This window comes from Convolutriloba macropyga, chromosome 10 (assembly GCF_964194025.1).
Source record: "Convolutriloba macropyga chromosome 10, txConMacr16.3, whole genome shotgun sequence".
Taxonomy (NCBI): Eukaryota; Metazoa; Xenacoelomorpha; order Acoela; family Convolutidae; genus Convolutriloba; species Convolutriloba macropyga.
The window spans coordinates 50,422,077-50,436,090 of record NC_134477.1 but is presented as its reverse complement, the minus strand read 5'-3'; the positions used below and the strand labels follow the sequence as shown (position 1 = coordinate 50,436,090).

At 35.4% G+C, this 14,014-nt stretch overlaps 2 protein-coding genes across 4 annotated transcripts in view; both read left to right on the top strand.

Moving 5' to 3' along the window:
- LOC142348656 (large ribosomal subunit protein mL54-like) overlaps positions 1-14,014 on the top strand; it is a 285,508-nt gene that overhangs the window by 222,037 nt on the left and 49,457 nt on the right. The window lies entirely within an intron of this gene.
- Positions 1-14,014, top strand: part of LOC142348187 (uncharacterized) — a 55,351-nt gene that overhangs the window by 15,673 nt on the left and 25,664 nt on the right. For both annotated transcript variants that reach the window (XM_075399431.1, XM_075399430.1), the window contains exons 5-7: positions 763-903; positions 5,013-5,136; positions 13,539-13,734. In XM_075399431.1, coding sequence (XP_075255546.1) covers positions 763-903; positions 5,013-5,136; positions 13,539-13,734 — 461 coding nt within the window. The remainder of the gene's footprint in view (positions 1-762; positions 904-5,012; positions 5,137-13,538; positions 13,735-14,014) is intronic.

The following is a 14,014-nucleotide window of genomic DNA, read 5'->3' as shown; positions in this document are numbered from 1 at the left end:
TGCCCCCCCCCCCACCCACTGTTTTTCCCCCGCCCACATATAAAACGTTATTATTTAAAAAGTAGCACGTGCACCTGGGGAGAGTAAAAGATATGCCCGCTAAACTGGGGGGGAGAGGGGGGCAAACGGAATAGATTCACATATCTTTTGCGACCCAAAAGAACACGCGCTGTATTGTATGACAATGATTTACAGTGTAATGGCACGTGTTCTAAGACGTACATAACGTACTGGGGGTTCACAATGTATAAGGGAAGGTTCATCCTCTTTTATCGCGTTGATTCTCTTTGATTTTCCTTTAAGTAACTTAGGGGATAAACTATGAGAGGATTTAACCCGATCAGTATTCATTTTTGAATCAGATTGCGTCCTCCAGGCATAAAAGTACCCATTTCCTGTCATCATTTCCCTCTTTCGCTCTCTCTTTCTTCAGTCCTTTATTTCTACCTAACCCCTACCCCAGTTACAATGGTTCGTGCTCTGTTACAGGGCGGCACACAAACGCGGAAAAGATCCAATGATATTACCTAATAGTACCTTATGCACCCCTGCACATAATGGGGGCTATAATTTTGTCTTAAAAATAATATCCTACTCATTCCCTTCAAACGGTTTTACGGGATGCATTCTTGATAGCGTTATGGGTAGCCAATACCTTTCAAGCCTGTGGTGTAGAGTCAACTCATAATTTTATGGGTGATTCTCTTCAACTTTGCCTTCTGTAGTGAGTTAAGTTAAGCTGGGCAAATTGGATCGTTTTAGCGGTTCGTGAGAACAGAAAACGGGGAGGATGTAAGAGACGGAAGATTGACAATGGTCGTAATTTGGACACTTCAAAACACGCACAGAAACAACACGCAAACTTGCCAACTGGCGCTTTAGGCCAGCGATCAACACATCAAGGTTGGTGGTAACCAAGTTGTTTTCCAAACCCATGAAGCGGTTGCTTGGCTCTTTTTTAGCTCATTGTTGTTGTTGTTGTTGTTGTTTACGCGAGGAGGTTTTGTTCTCTGCAGATAACGCCAGCTCTGATTTCATCAGTTACAAGTTTGATTTTCCAGGGAACACAACTACTAGTTGTAACCTCTTTGATTAATTCGCGAAGCAATTATTGTAAACGTATGTGTTTTTATGACTCGAAGAGTTTTCTTGAACTTAGTTTTCTTTTTGAAGATTGACCTCGGTTGGTTTTGAGCGATTGGACTTTAACAGTAGCTTTGTTTATGTATAGTAATTAAGAACTGCTGGTACAATTCATGGTCAGAAGGCAATTTTGGAGAAGTTAAGTTCTGATCCCATAACAATTCCTCCTATCCACCAAACTACCTCCAGTACCTAACCCTCGTTCACACATTTGCACACATCAGTTTTCAAGTCAATTTGACGTGATGATTTTGATCACGCGTTGTGGTACGAACAGGTAATGGAGCGACAAAGCGAGGGGTCTCTCGGCGTGAATTTTTTTTCTGTCAAAGTTTGAAACAGAGTCAGAAAACTGTGTTTGAACAAAAATCGCTTTCTCGCTTTGATTTTACTATATCGATTTTTACGACTGGGTTTTTTGAAATTTTTATCCCAATATTTCAATATTCAATTATTGGCTTGGTTTTTTGTTTAGTCAAGGAAACTTGGCCTGCTATGTTTTCTACTTCGTCGAATAAAACTTTATTTCTTTCCTGTAAGTGATAGCTTGTTGAGCATTTTGTATAAATACTCTTTGACCTCTCTAGGCTAGTTGTATTCAGCGCTCATTCTAGCAAAAATGCTTTTAAACAGCAGTTGCTCAGCAAAGCAATCTGAAATGAACGGATTCATTAAAAAAACGAAATCAAGAATAGAAACGTGCTAATCATATAATGCCCCAGTTTAGATGCCCACTACTTGAACGTTGTTTTATTAGTCTTAGTTACCATCTCTAATGCTTTCTAGTTGTGGTACTAGCTCCAGTGTCCCACATCAGGAAACAAGAGTGTCTAATTACGGATTGATGTGAAAAAATAGTTTGCACTTCAAAAATATTTTTGTACAAATATTGTTTTTCATTGTTATATATTCTTTCAATCGGGCAGCTATTTTCGGGCAAACGACTGGGTGTGTTTTCTGCAAGCTGAGCATAACTTTGTCTCTGTAGACCTGGGATCTTGAGACTGGAATAGGAGTTGTGTTTCTCTACAGGTGTATACGAAACTAACTGCTGTTGAGTATTGTTTTTATGACTCTAAGAGGAGTATTGGTTTTATTAAGGTTTTGTTTACCTGAAGTACTATTCGTTCAGACGATGTGTTGACCGACAAGCGAAAGTGAGTAAAATTTCCTAATTGCGTGAAATAATTTTTTTGAGCAAGAGATGTTTTTTGATCCTGTGCTGCATTTAGTGAATGACTTTTTGACTTTGAAAAGTAGTTTTTGAATGAATGGCGCTTATAGATAACCATTTTTAGCCGTTTTTTCGTCTAAGTAGTCCAGTTTTTTTGCTTGTATTTTTTTGGAGAAATAATTTTTATTCGAGGCTTTATTGAAATGTAAACCTTGGAAATTGATACCACAGTGTTTTGTAGAGCCTGAAAATGCGTTTCAAATTCAAAAAATTGGCACATTTCTTGATTTTTTGACTTTTCTCTATTAGTTTTTTCATTTTCGGATCTTTCAGTCGTCTTTTTGTCAAGAACCAGTTAGTTTGACAACTTCCCATTGATAATTTATATACTCAACGCCTCTTTCTACCTCGATGAGGTATAAAATTGTACATATGCTAATCCGATTTGGTCAGTTTTTCGTTTATTTTAGTTTTAAATACTAAAAACTTTTTGTGCAACATGAGGGACTTTAATTTTGTTTTTAAAAATTCAATCATTTTTTGGCATTAAGTTTTTGAAAAACAGTTTTCAGAAAATTTTTTCATTAATGCATTCTTGAAAAGTTTTTTGACCATTTTTTTTGCAATATTTCATTGTTTCGTATGTTTTGAAGTCTGCTTTTTCTCTTTTTTTTTCAGATCCGGAGGATGGGTATTTGTCTCGGATGAAATGTACTACAATGAAATGTATTCGTTTTTCTTAATTTCAATTTGATTTTTAACTGTCAAAAATCCAATATTAGTCTTTTTATTACTGTTTTCCTTATATTGTGTCCATAATCTTCAAATTCTTGTGAGTATTATTCTAGCTTTGTCCTGGAACTTTCATTTGTATTCGTTATATTGAAAATTTTCAGTTGCTAAAAAATTGAATGATTTCAGCTTTTTCTCAGATTTTTGTCATTTCTTTAGTTTGCAATTGATTTCATTCAACATAAGGCAGTGCTGAGAGTTTGCTAGAAAGCATTTTCCAAAATTTCCACTTATTACTGTTTATTGCAGTTTTCTTCCGGCCTTGGTTTTGTTTTTAAACGTTTTTTTCTCCTTTGACTTTTATTCTGTTGCTTATGTCTTTTCTGTTTAATTTAATTTTTGAATTCGTATGAAATCATGTTGTCTGGCATATATACAACAAGGCAGAGTATATGTGTTGTTTCTGTCCTAATTGCAGTGATTAGAAATCTAATTGTAGTGGTTCTCGGATTCTTAAATTTGGGCATTCTTTGTTGAAATTTATAGTTTTGAAGATTATTTTCTGCCGTTTGCTTTCGCGATCTTTTTGAGATTAGAATCATAAATTATTTGAGGGCAATTGATAGCCCGGTCAGTTTTTTCACCTTATCAGTATTTTGACCCTCCTAATTATTTCGGCCTTTTTTAACGTTACCAAGCGTTTTCAATGATATAAAATAATGTTTTTCTTGGTGACAGTGCTTTAAACTTCACCAATTTTTAGATCAGATCTGGGGAGGTAATGAGTTGGTGGTATAATACAAAAGGCAATGGCTTTTGCTGCAATTACGGTACAGTTTTCGTGAAGTTTTTACGCTCCGAGTCGCTTTCGGAATTCTTCAGGCAATGTTTTTGTTTGTTTTTTTTGTTTAACCAGGTTGAGGTTGAGTTTAACCAGGCGCCTGCTCTAGAAGAGAATGAAGTCTTTTGACATTAGGATGTTTGAACAAGGGTGCTTTTTTCTACTAGGTAATTATACAAGGGCCTGATAGCCGAGTAGTTTATGCTGGAGTCTATTACGGCGGAACTCCTAGTCGATAGGAATTTTTTTAACCCTTAAAAAGTTGTCTAGACGTGGGTCGTTTTGTGTTTGTCGACTTTTTGAGGCCGATTTCAAACAGTTTTTATATTCGTGACATCATTTGTTGCACTCAGGAGCAGTAAGTTTTAGCTGAATTGCGAGATATTTTTTCATCATAAATATCTTACCTCACCCTAAATTATTTTTACCACCAATATTAAGGTAACTCAAGGTTACTCTAAACCTTTTCAAGGTCAATAGAGAACTCCTATTCATTGAAGGCTGTTTCTAATAAAGCAAAAACACAGAAACACAGAAAACTACTGGTTATGAGAGATGTTAGAGATCGTGTTGCTGACTCCATCGACTCAGTTCTTGATTTATTTCTATCTTCTCAACGGCCCCGCAGGTCTAATTAAGAGATATTTCGGCCATCTGGTGGCTATGGTTGTGTTTTAGAAATTGACAAATGGAATTTTTCGTTTTTCCCGTTTTTGTCAGCGTTGTCAATATAAGTTAGTCGATATATTTTTGTTGTCAATTTGGAATGTCAATTTTGAGAACGTTTCTTCATTTGACGTCATGGTTTGCATGGGACGTCAAAGTTTTTAGGGAAAAAACATTTTTAAGCTGTCTTCAACAAAACTCAAAATAGTGTTAAAGCTGATATTAAAAAATATAAACCGTCGCAGTGGCAAAAAGGTGAATCTACCTATAATGGGACTGCAGGTGGAGCTTGAAAAGATCCTTTAGTGACAGGTCAACGCGCTCGTGTAATAGGAGAAGGACTAGGAATAAAGACACAGATGTTCAATTTTACGATTTAAATTTGATGTTTGGCAAGTGACTGGTCTCCACATTAAACGCGAACTCACATGACCGATTCTCGTTAGTTTATTTCAGATTCAAATAACTCTCCTTTAACTGAATCGAACACTATTGTCAGCCGTGGACCAATATCACTAGATGCCAATTCCCCCAACAATCTGTCTATTCTAAACCGGAAATGTCTGGATGCCTACATCAGGTCAGCCAATAATAGGCTTTATTACTGTCAGCTATTTGGTATTACACACTCGTTAAAAAGTGAATGTCGTATTTTTTAATAGGCCAAATCTTTAAATATTGTAGTTCGCAATCTGAATTAATTGTGGTGATCATATTATTTCAGAAAGTTGTCCAGTACATGTCATTGGTCACGATCCAAAAAACTCGCAATGATTTGCTGATCGCTTGCTAAGTTTATGGCCACTATTTGGGTCTTGTTGGTCTTCTTATTCTCATTTATCGCAAATCATCAGTTTTCATGAGCCCGAGTAAACTACGTGCCACGCGAAATCAGCTCAACTTAATCATTTTTCCATTTTCCATTAAGTCTTGCAAAATTTATTTTGTGGAGTCAGGTCAAGGTCGTCATTAATTGTTCGCAAACTAAATTAAAAAAGAATGCAGGACTAACATAATTGCTACAAAATTTGTTTGCGAACAATTAATGACGACCTTGACCAGACTCCACAAAATAAATTTTGCAAGACTTAATGGAAAAATGCTTAAGTTGAGCTGATTTCGCGGAGCACGTAGTTTACTCGGAATCATGAAAACTTTCTTGCGTGAACGACTCTTCGTCCTCCCTCAAAACCCCACTTCACCCTCCTTCTCCTTCCATATTTCCAATATAAAGGATTTGAATTGTTTTGGTGCGCTGTATTTTTGAGATCTGTTCACTTAACTTTTTTCGACTTTTTCATGTCACTGAGAAGTCAAATTAGAGCGGTGATTTTTTTTAAAATCACGCTTGAGTAAAAAACGGCAGCGAAAAATAAAATAAATCGAGTCGGCTTGATGCATGCGTGAAATTTTACGACTCGAAGAGGAGTATTGGAGAAGTCTTTTTTTTAATCAATTTTATTGGAGTGATTTTTGAAGCCGGAAATGCAACGCGTGAAAAAATTTGGAGTGATCTTGGGGCTGAACAAAAATTGAGAGCGGAGCGAAAAGAGAGTGGTTTTTGTTCATACCGCTGTTTTTGAGAGAGCGAGAAATTGATATGTGAAAAAATTTTCTAAGCGAGCGAATTTTTTCTTGTTCACGTGCGGCTTTTAAAAGCAATTATGCAACTTTTGATGGTTATGAGGTTTGATTATGATATTGTTTTAGTTTTAGGCTTGTTTTGATAGGAATTGAAGGTTTCAAGTAGTTAATTCTGAGTTAAATGCTACTTTGATCAGCTTTGATCAGATTTGCTGATTTTTAGACGAAATTTGATGTTTTTTGCCTGTTTTTTTTGTATTAATGCTTTAAGTGGGATTTGAAGCTTGTTACTTAAGGAATATTCAGCTACCAAGTGACTAAAGTTTTATTGGTGTATATTATTCTTTTCTTCGGAAAATTGATAGAAAAATTGAGAAAATTTAAACCATTTTTCTTATTTTTTTGCAGTTTTTCTTTTTTCTTAGTCTTAGACAAGTTTCTTAGCCTATTATGACTTGCCCATTGTTTTGCGTGCTTTCCATTGCCCTAACTGGAAAGGAATTTACTCGGCTTTATGTTTCCATGTACTTTTAAAAAAACTCATTAAGTTTTTCTTTCTAGTTTTTTATTCAATTTGTTTTTGAATGCCGTTTCTATTCTTCCTTAAATTTTTTATGGCTTTTGTGGAGGTTCAGGATTCACAATAGTTGTTCCCGTTGTGTAGTCAGAAGTATGGGCAATTTTCTCATTCGAGTCGTTTCCGGAATTCTTCCGGCTATGTTTTTTTTTTCAAATTACTTTTGAAGTGGAGTGAGAAATTGGTGTTTGAACAAAATTTGGGACGTTTGAAGAAGTTCACGTGCGACAATTTGACTCAAATCTTTGCTGTTTTTCTTGATTTTCTAAACTAATGGTTTCAACGGGTCTTACATGTGTTCTAAACACTCATAGTTGTATTGTTCAATTTGTTAAAGTAGAGTTGGTGGTTTATTTTAGTTCAGCACTTATCGTTTTAATAAATTATCATTGATTTTTAGGTTTTGCCCGTTCTTTGTTTTTTTGTCCCGTTTCTTACTGTCATTAATAACTAACTGATCTTATTGGCGCACTAATGAGGCGTAATAGAAGACATGTAAACCTTTTAATTGATAACTGATTTTTTTAATTACTTTGGTGTTCAAAAAATAACAATGATTTTTAAAGCCACCCTCTTGTCCTCGGCCGAATATTATAGCGGCTTTTTTACTTTCTTTTTCCGAATAAAAACTTGATTATATTTACCTGAAGTCAAGTCAACATTATGCTTGAAATCTCTTTGACTTCTCTAAGCTCATTTGACTTCTCTCATTCTGTCTTTAAACAGCAGTTTCTCAGCAGGGCAATCTAAAATGAACAGAGTCAATAAAAACGAAATGGAAAATAGAAAAAAAACAGAAACGGGATAAACCCACTTTTAGATGCCCGCTACTTATCAACTCTGTAAGGATAAAGAGTTTGTCTAACTACCAAATGACATAAAATTAGGTCGCGCTTTAAAAGTAGTTTTTTCACATCAATCGCTTACTGTTCTTCCAATCTCAATCGGTATTGTGGGAAATATTTTGCGGCAATTTGTCGGGTATGTTTGAGTTTGTACAGTTTTGTGGTTCTCTTTATTATTTAACAAAGAAGCGTAATGGCTGAAGAGGCATAAATGAGTCGTTTTTAATTCGTTCAGTTATTCATGAGATAATAGTAAGTGCTCTTCATGACGTTGATAATATTTCTTTTCAAAAATTATTGGCATTTTTTGTGCTGTGCTTGTATTTGTTGTCGTATCACACAATCTCCTTAATGGCAGGTAGCATCGTTTGCTAATGAGGCTTTTAATTTCATTCTTTCCTTTAGGCTAGTTTCATTCTTCGCTCATTCTACTCGGTGCTTTCAAACTGCGATTGCTCAGCAAACCAATCTAAATTGACCAGAATAAACTGAAAAACTTATAGAAAAACTGAATCCAACTAAAAACGGGATAAACCCATAAAGCTCAATTTTGGATACCAGCTACTTGAACTTTGTCCTTGTAAGTCTTAACATATTTAATGCGTTTTGGCATTGATGCTAGCCCCTTCGTCCTCTCATTAAGAAACAGGAGTATGCATAACTATGAAATCCAATCACAATAATTTGCGCTTTCAAAATTCTTTTGTCCAACAATCAATTTTCAGTGTTTTTCTTCCTTCAATGTCAATCGGTGTTATAGGAATAATTGGTGGCTATTTTCCGGCGCTCTGCTGAGTATGTTTTTAATTGTCTAGTAACTTTGCCTAAATAATGACAAATGCCATTAGTTGCGATTGAGGAATCAATGAATCTGATTATTGACTTGAGTTCACAGTGATGGTTTTGTGACTTTCAAACTATTTCTTTTATTTTTCGTGGATTGTTTTTCCTCTTATTGTTTCGTCTTGTAACTCTAGTTGTAGGAGAAATAAATTTTCTAATTGTTTTCGCGATTTCTTTTCACTTTTTTAAATGGGATTACGGCTTTGTTGACTGTTGATGTTACTGGAAAACATTGATTTTCTGGTCGCTATTTCATTCACTCCTTTAGATTTTTATTCAGCACTTCTGCTTTTTTTGAATTCTGTTTTTCAATTTGCAATTTACGATTTTTAAAAAACAAAATTTGCGTTTCCTTTTGATCACGTTGTTTCAACTTTCTTCCACGCATTGAAGTCTGCAATATAGTGGATATGGTCAATGTCAAAAGAGGTAAATCGAAAGAAACGGGATAAAGCCCAGTTATAGTGCGTCAGGATATCAACATTAATCAGCGGTTGCTGGCTGACATAAGCTTTAAGCTTAATAGCCTGCCGTTTGAAAGCTAAATTAAGTATAAGTTAGAATCTAATTGAAACTGCGCACCAAATTAGAATACTTTGAAGAATTCTGTCAATTTCTGTCTCTTCTTCTTTTTCTGTTTCAATCCCGATGTGTGTCAAGTGCATCAACGGCTGCTATTTTCCGGCAATTTGCCGGCTATGTTTCTTTTTTCAGAGTCAATTCTGATGTTCGTCAATGGGGTCAACTGCCTCCATTTGCGGCAATTTCTTGGCTATGTTTATCAGAAAAAAGAGAAGTCTGTCTCTGCAATTGTTTGATTTGTTTTCTAGATTTCTATCGCCGTGCAAATTGATGCCTGCTAGTGAAGCATCCGACCTCCTTCTGTTACCAGAAAGCGAGCTTAATCCCTGTAATTTTTTTGTGACTTCGCATGGATGGATCGTGACCACCTTCAACAATCTTCCCTATACTGACTGTAATATCTTGTGGGCCGAGAATGTCGTGGAATCCTGCTTCCCTATGATATCTGTGAGCCCTCTTAATTTTCATGAAAAGTAACATTTTAAAGGCCTTGAGAAATATTATTGGTCTCATCATGGTGTTTCTCCCTAGCTATTTGGATGCAAATCTTTAAATATTGTAGTTCGCAATCTGAATTAATTGTGGTGATCATATTATTTCAGAAAAATGTCCAGTACATGTCATTGGTCACGATCCAAAAAACTCGCAATGATTTGCTGATCGCTTGCTAAGTTTATGGCCACTATTTGGGTCTTGTTGGTCTTCTTATTCTCATTTATCGCAAATCATCAGTTTTCATGAGCCCGAGTAAACTACGTGCCACGCGAAATCAGCTCAACTTAATCATTTTTCCATTAAGTCTTGCAAAATTTATTTTGTGGAGTCAGGTCAAGGTCGTCATTAATTGTTGGCAAACTAAATTAAAAAAGAATGCAGGACTAACATAATTGCTACAAAATTTGTTTGCGAACAATTAATGACGACCTTGACCTGACTCCACAAAATAAATTTTGCAAGACTTAATGGAAAAATGATTAAGTTGAGCTGATTTCGCGGAGCACGTAGTTTACTCGGAATCATGAAAACTTTTTTGCGTGAACGACTCTTCGCCCTCCCTCAAAACCCCACTTCACCCTCCTTCTCCTTCCATATTTCCAATATAAAGGATTTGAATTGTTTTGGTGCGCTGTATTTTTGAGATCTGTTCACTTAACTTTTTTCGACTTTTTCATGTCACTGAGAAGTCAAATTAGAGCGGTTATTTTTTTAAAATCACGCTTGAGTAAAAAACGGCAGCGAAAAACAAAATAAATCGAGTCGGCTTGATGCATTCGTGAGTTTTTACGACTCGAAGAGGAGTATTGGAGAAGTCTTTTTTTTAATCAATTTTATTGGAGTGATTTTTGAAGCGGGAAATGCAACGCGTGAAAAAATTTGGAGTGATCTTGGGGCTGAACAAAAGTTGAGAGCGGAGCGAAAAGAGAGTGGTTTTTGTTCATACCGCTGTTTTTGAGAGAGCGAGAAATTGATATGTGAAAAAGTTTTCTAAGCGAGCGAGTTTTTTCTTGTTCACGTGCGGCTTTTAAAAGCAATTATGCAACTTTTGATGGTTATGAGGTTTGATTATGATATTGTTTTAGTTTTTGGCTTGTTTTGATAGGAATTGAAGGTTTCAAGTAGTTAATTCTGAGTTAAATGCTCCTCTGATCAGCTTTGATCAGATTTGCTGATTTTTAGACGAAATTTGATGTTTTTTGCCTGTTTTTTTTGTATTAATGCTTTAAGTGGGATTTGAAGCTTGTTACTTAAGGAATATTCAGCTACCAAGTGATTAAAGTTTTATTGGTGTATATTATTCTTTTCTTCGGAAAATTGACAGAAAAATTGAGAAAATTTAAACCATTTTTCTTATTTTTTTGCAGTTTTTCTTTTTTCTTAGTCTTAGACAAGTTTCTTAGCCTATTATGACTTGCCCATTGTTTTGCGTGCTTTCCATTGCCCTAACTGGAAAGGAATTTACTCGGCTTTATGTTTCCATGTACTTTTAAAAAAACTCATTAAGTTTTTCTTTCTAGTTTTTTATTCAATTTGTTTTTGAATGCCGTTTCTATTCTTCCTTAAATTTTTTATGGCTTTTGTGGAGGTTCAGGATTCACAATAGTTGTTCCCGTTGTGTAGTCAGAAGTATGGGCAATTTTCTCATTCGAGTCGTTTCCGGAATTCTTCCGGCTACGTTTTTTTTTTTCAAATTACTTTTGAAGTGGAGTGAGAAATTGGTGTTTGAACAAAATTTGGGACGTTTGAAGAAGTTCACGTGCGACAATTTGACTCAAATCTTTGCTGTTTTTCTTGATTTTCTAAACTAATGGTTTCAACGGGTCTTACATGTGTTCTAAACACTCATAGTTGTATTGTTCAATTTGTAAAAGTAGAGTTGGTGGTTTATTTTAGTTCAGCACTTATCGTTTTAATAAATTATCATTGATTTTTAGGTTTTGCCCGTTCTTTGTTCTTTTGTCACGTTTCTTACTGTCATTAATAACTAACTGATCTTATTGGCGCACTAATGAGGCGTAATAGAAGACATGTAAACCTTTTAATTGATAACTGATTATTTTAATTACTTTGGTGTTCAAAAAATAACAATGATTTTTAAAGCCACCCTCATGTCCTCGGCCGAATATTATAGCGGCTTTTTTACTTTCTTTTTCCGAATAAAAACTTGATGATATTTACCTGAAGTCAAGTCAACATTATGCTTGAAATCTCTTTGACTTCTCTAAGCTCATTTGAATTCTCTCATTCTGCCTTTAAACAGCAGTTTCTCAGCAGGGCAATCTAAAAAGAACAGAGTCAATAAAAACGAAATGGAAAATAGAAAAAAAACAGAAACGGGATAAACCCACTTTTAGATGCCCGCTACTTATCAACTCTGTAAGGATAAAGAGTTTGTCTAACTACCAAATGACATAAAATTAGGTCGCGCTTTAAAAGTAGTTTTTTCACATCAATCGCTTACTGTTCTTCCAATCTCAATCGGTATTGTGGGAAATATTTTGCGGCAATTTGTCGGGTATGTTTGAGTTTGTACAGTTTTGTGGTTCTCTTTATTATTTAACAAAGAAGCGTAATGGCTGAAGAGGCATAAATGAGTCGTTTTTAATTCGTTCAGTTATTCATGAGATAATAGTAAGTGCTCTTCATGACGTTGATAATATTTCTTTTCAAAAATTGTTGGCATTTTTTTGGGCTGTGCTTGTATTTGTTGTCGTATCACACAATCTCACTAATGGCAGGTAGCATCGTTTGCTAATGAGGCTTTTAATTTCATTCTTTCCTTTAGGCTAGTTTCATTCTTCGCTCATTCTACTCGGTGCTTTCAAACTGCGATTGCTCAGCAAACCAATCTAAATTGACCAGAATAAACTGAAAAACTTATAGAAAAACTGAATCCAACTAAAAACGGGATAAACCCATAAAGCTCAATTTTGGATACCAGCTACTTGAACTTTGTCCTTGTAAGTCTTAACATATTTAATGCGTTTTGGCATTGATGCTAGCCCCTTCGTCCTCTCATTAAGAAACAGGAGTATGCATAACTATGAAATCCAATCACAATAATTTGCGCTTTCAAAATTCTTTTGTCCAACAATCAATTTTCAGTGTTTTTCTTCCTTCAATGTCAATCGGTGTTATAGGAATAATTGGTGGCTATTTTCCGGCGCTCTGCTGCGTATGTTTTTAATTGTCTAGTAACTTTGCCTAAATAATGACAAATGCCATTGGTTGCGATTGAGGAATCAATGAATCTGATTATTGACTTGAGTTCACAGTGATGGTTTTGTGACTTTCAAACTATTTCTTTTATTTTTCGTGGATTGTTTTTCCTCTTATTGTTTCGTCTTGTAACTCTAGTTGTAGGAGAAATAAATTTTCTAATTGTTTTCGCGATTTCTTTTCACTTTTTTAAATGGGATTACGGCTTTGTTGACTGTTGATGTTACTGGAAAACATTGATTTTCTGGTCGCTATTTCATTCACTCCTTTAGATTTTTATTCAGCACTTCTGCTTTTTTTGAATTCTGTTTTTCAATTTGCAATTTAAGATTTTTAAAAAACAAAATTTGCGTTTCCTTTTGATCACGTTGTTTCAACTTTCTTTCACACATTGAAGTCTGCAATATAGTGGATTTGGTCAATGTCAAAAGAGGTAAATCGAAAGAAACGGGATAAAGCCCAGTTATAGTGCGTCAGGATATCAACATTAATCAGCGGTTGCTGGCTGACATAAGCTTTAAGCTTAATAGCCTGCCGTTTGAAAGCTAAATTAAGTATAAGTTAGAATCTAATTGAAACTGCGCACCAAATTAGAATACTTTGAAGAATTCTGTCAATTTCTGTCTCTTCTTCTTTTTCTGTTTCAATCCCGATGTGTGTCAAGTGCATCAACGGCTGCTATTTTCCGGCAATTTGCCGGCTATGTTTCTTTTTTCAGAGTCAATTCTGATGTTCGTCAATGGGGTCAACTGCCTCCATTTGCGGCAATTTCTTGGCTATGTTTATCAGAAAAAAGAGAAGTCTGTCTCTGCAATTGTTTGATTTGTTTTCTAGATTTCTATCGCCGTGCAAATTGATGCCTGCTAGTGAAGCCTCCGACCTCCTGTCACCAGAAAGCGAGCTTAATCCCTGTAATTCTTTTGTGACTTCGCATGGATGGATCGTGACCACCTTCAACAATCTTCCCTATACTGACTGTAATATCTTGTGGGCCGAGAATGTCGTGGAATCCTGCTTCCCTATGATATCTGTGAGCCCTCTTAATTTTCATGAAAAGTAACATTTTAAAGGCCTTGAGAAATATTATTGGTCTCATCATGGTGTTTCTCCCTAGCTATTTGGATGCACGTTTGTTTACAGCTTCTGTTGCTTAAATATCTATCTAATAATAAACTTCAGATTGATAGTCATCCCTTTTCCAAGTACAAAAACAGTTAAGCGAATGTGGCACGAGCAACAAGGTGATGCAATTTTTCTTTTGATGTTTTACAGCAGTGGAGCTGTCAGCTGAACTCTGGGCAGGTGTTTGC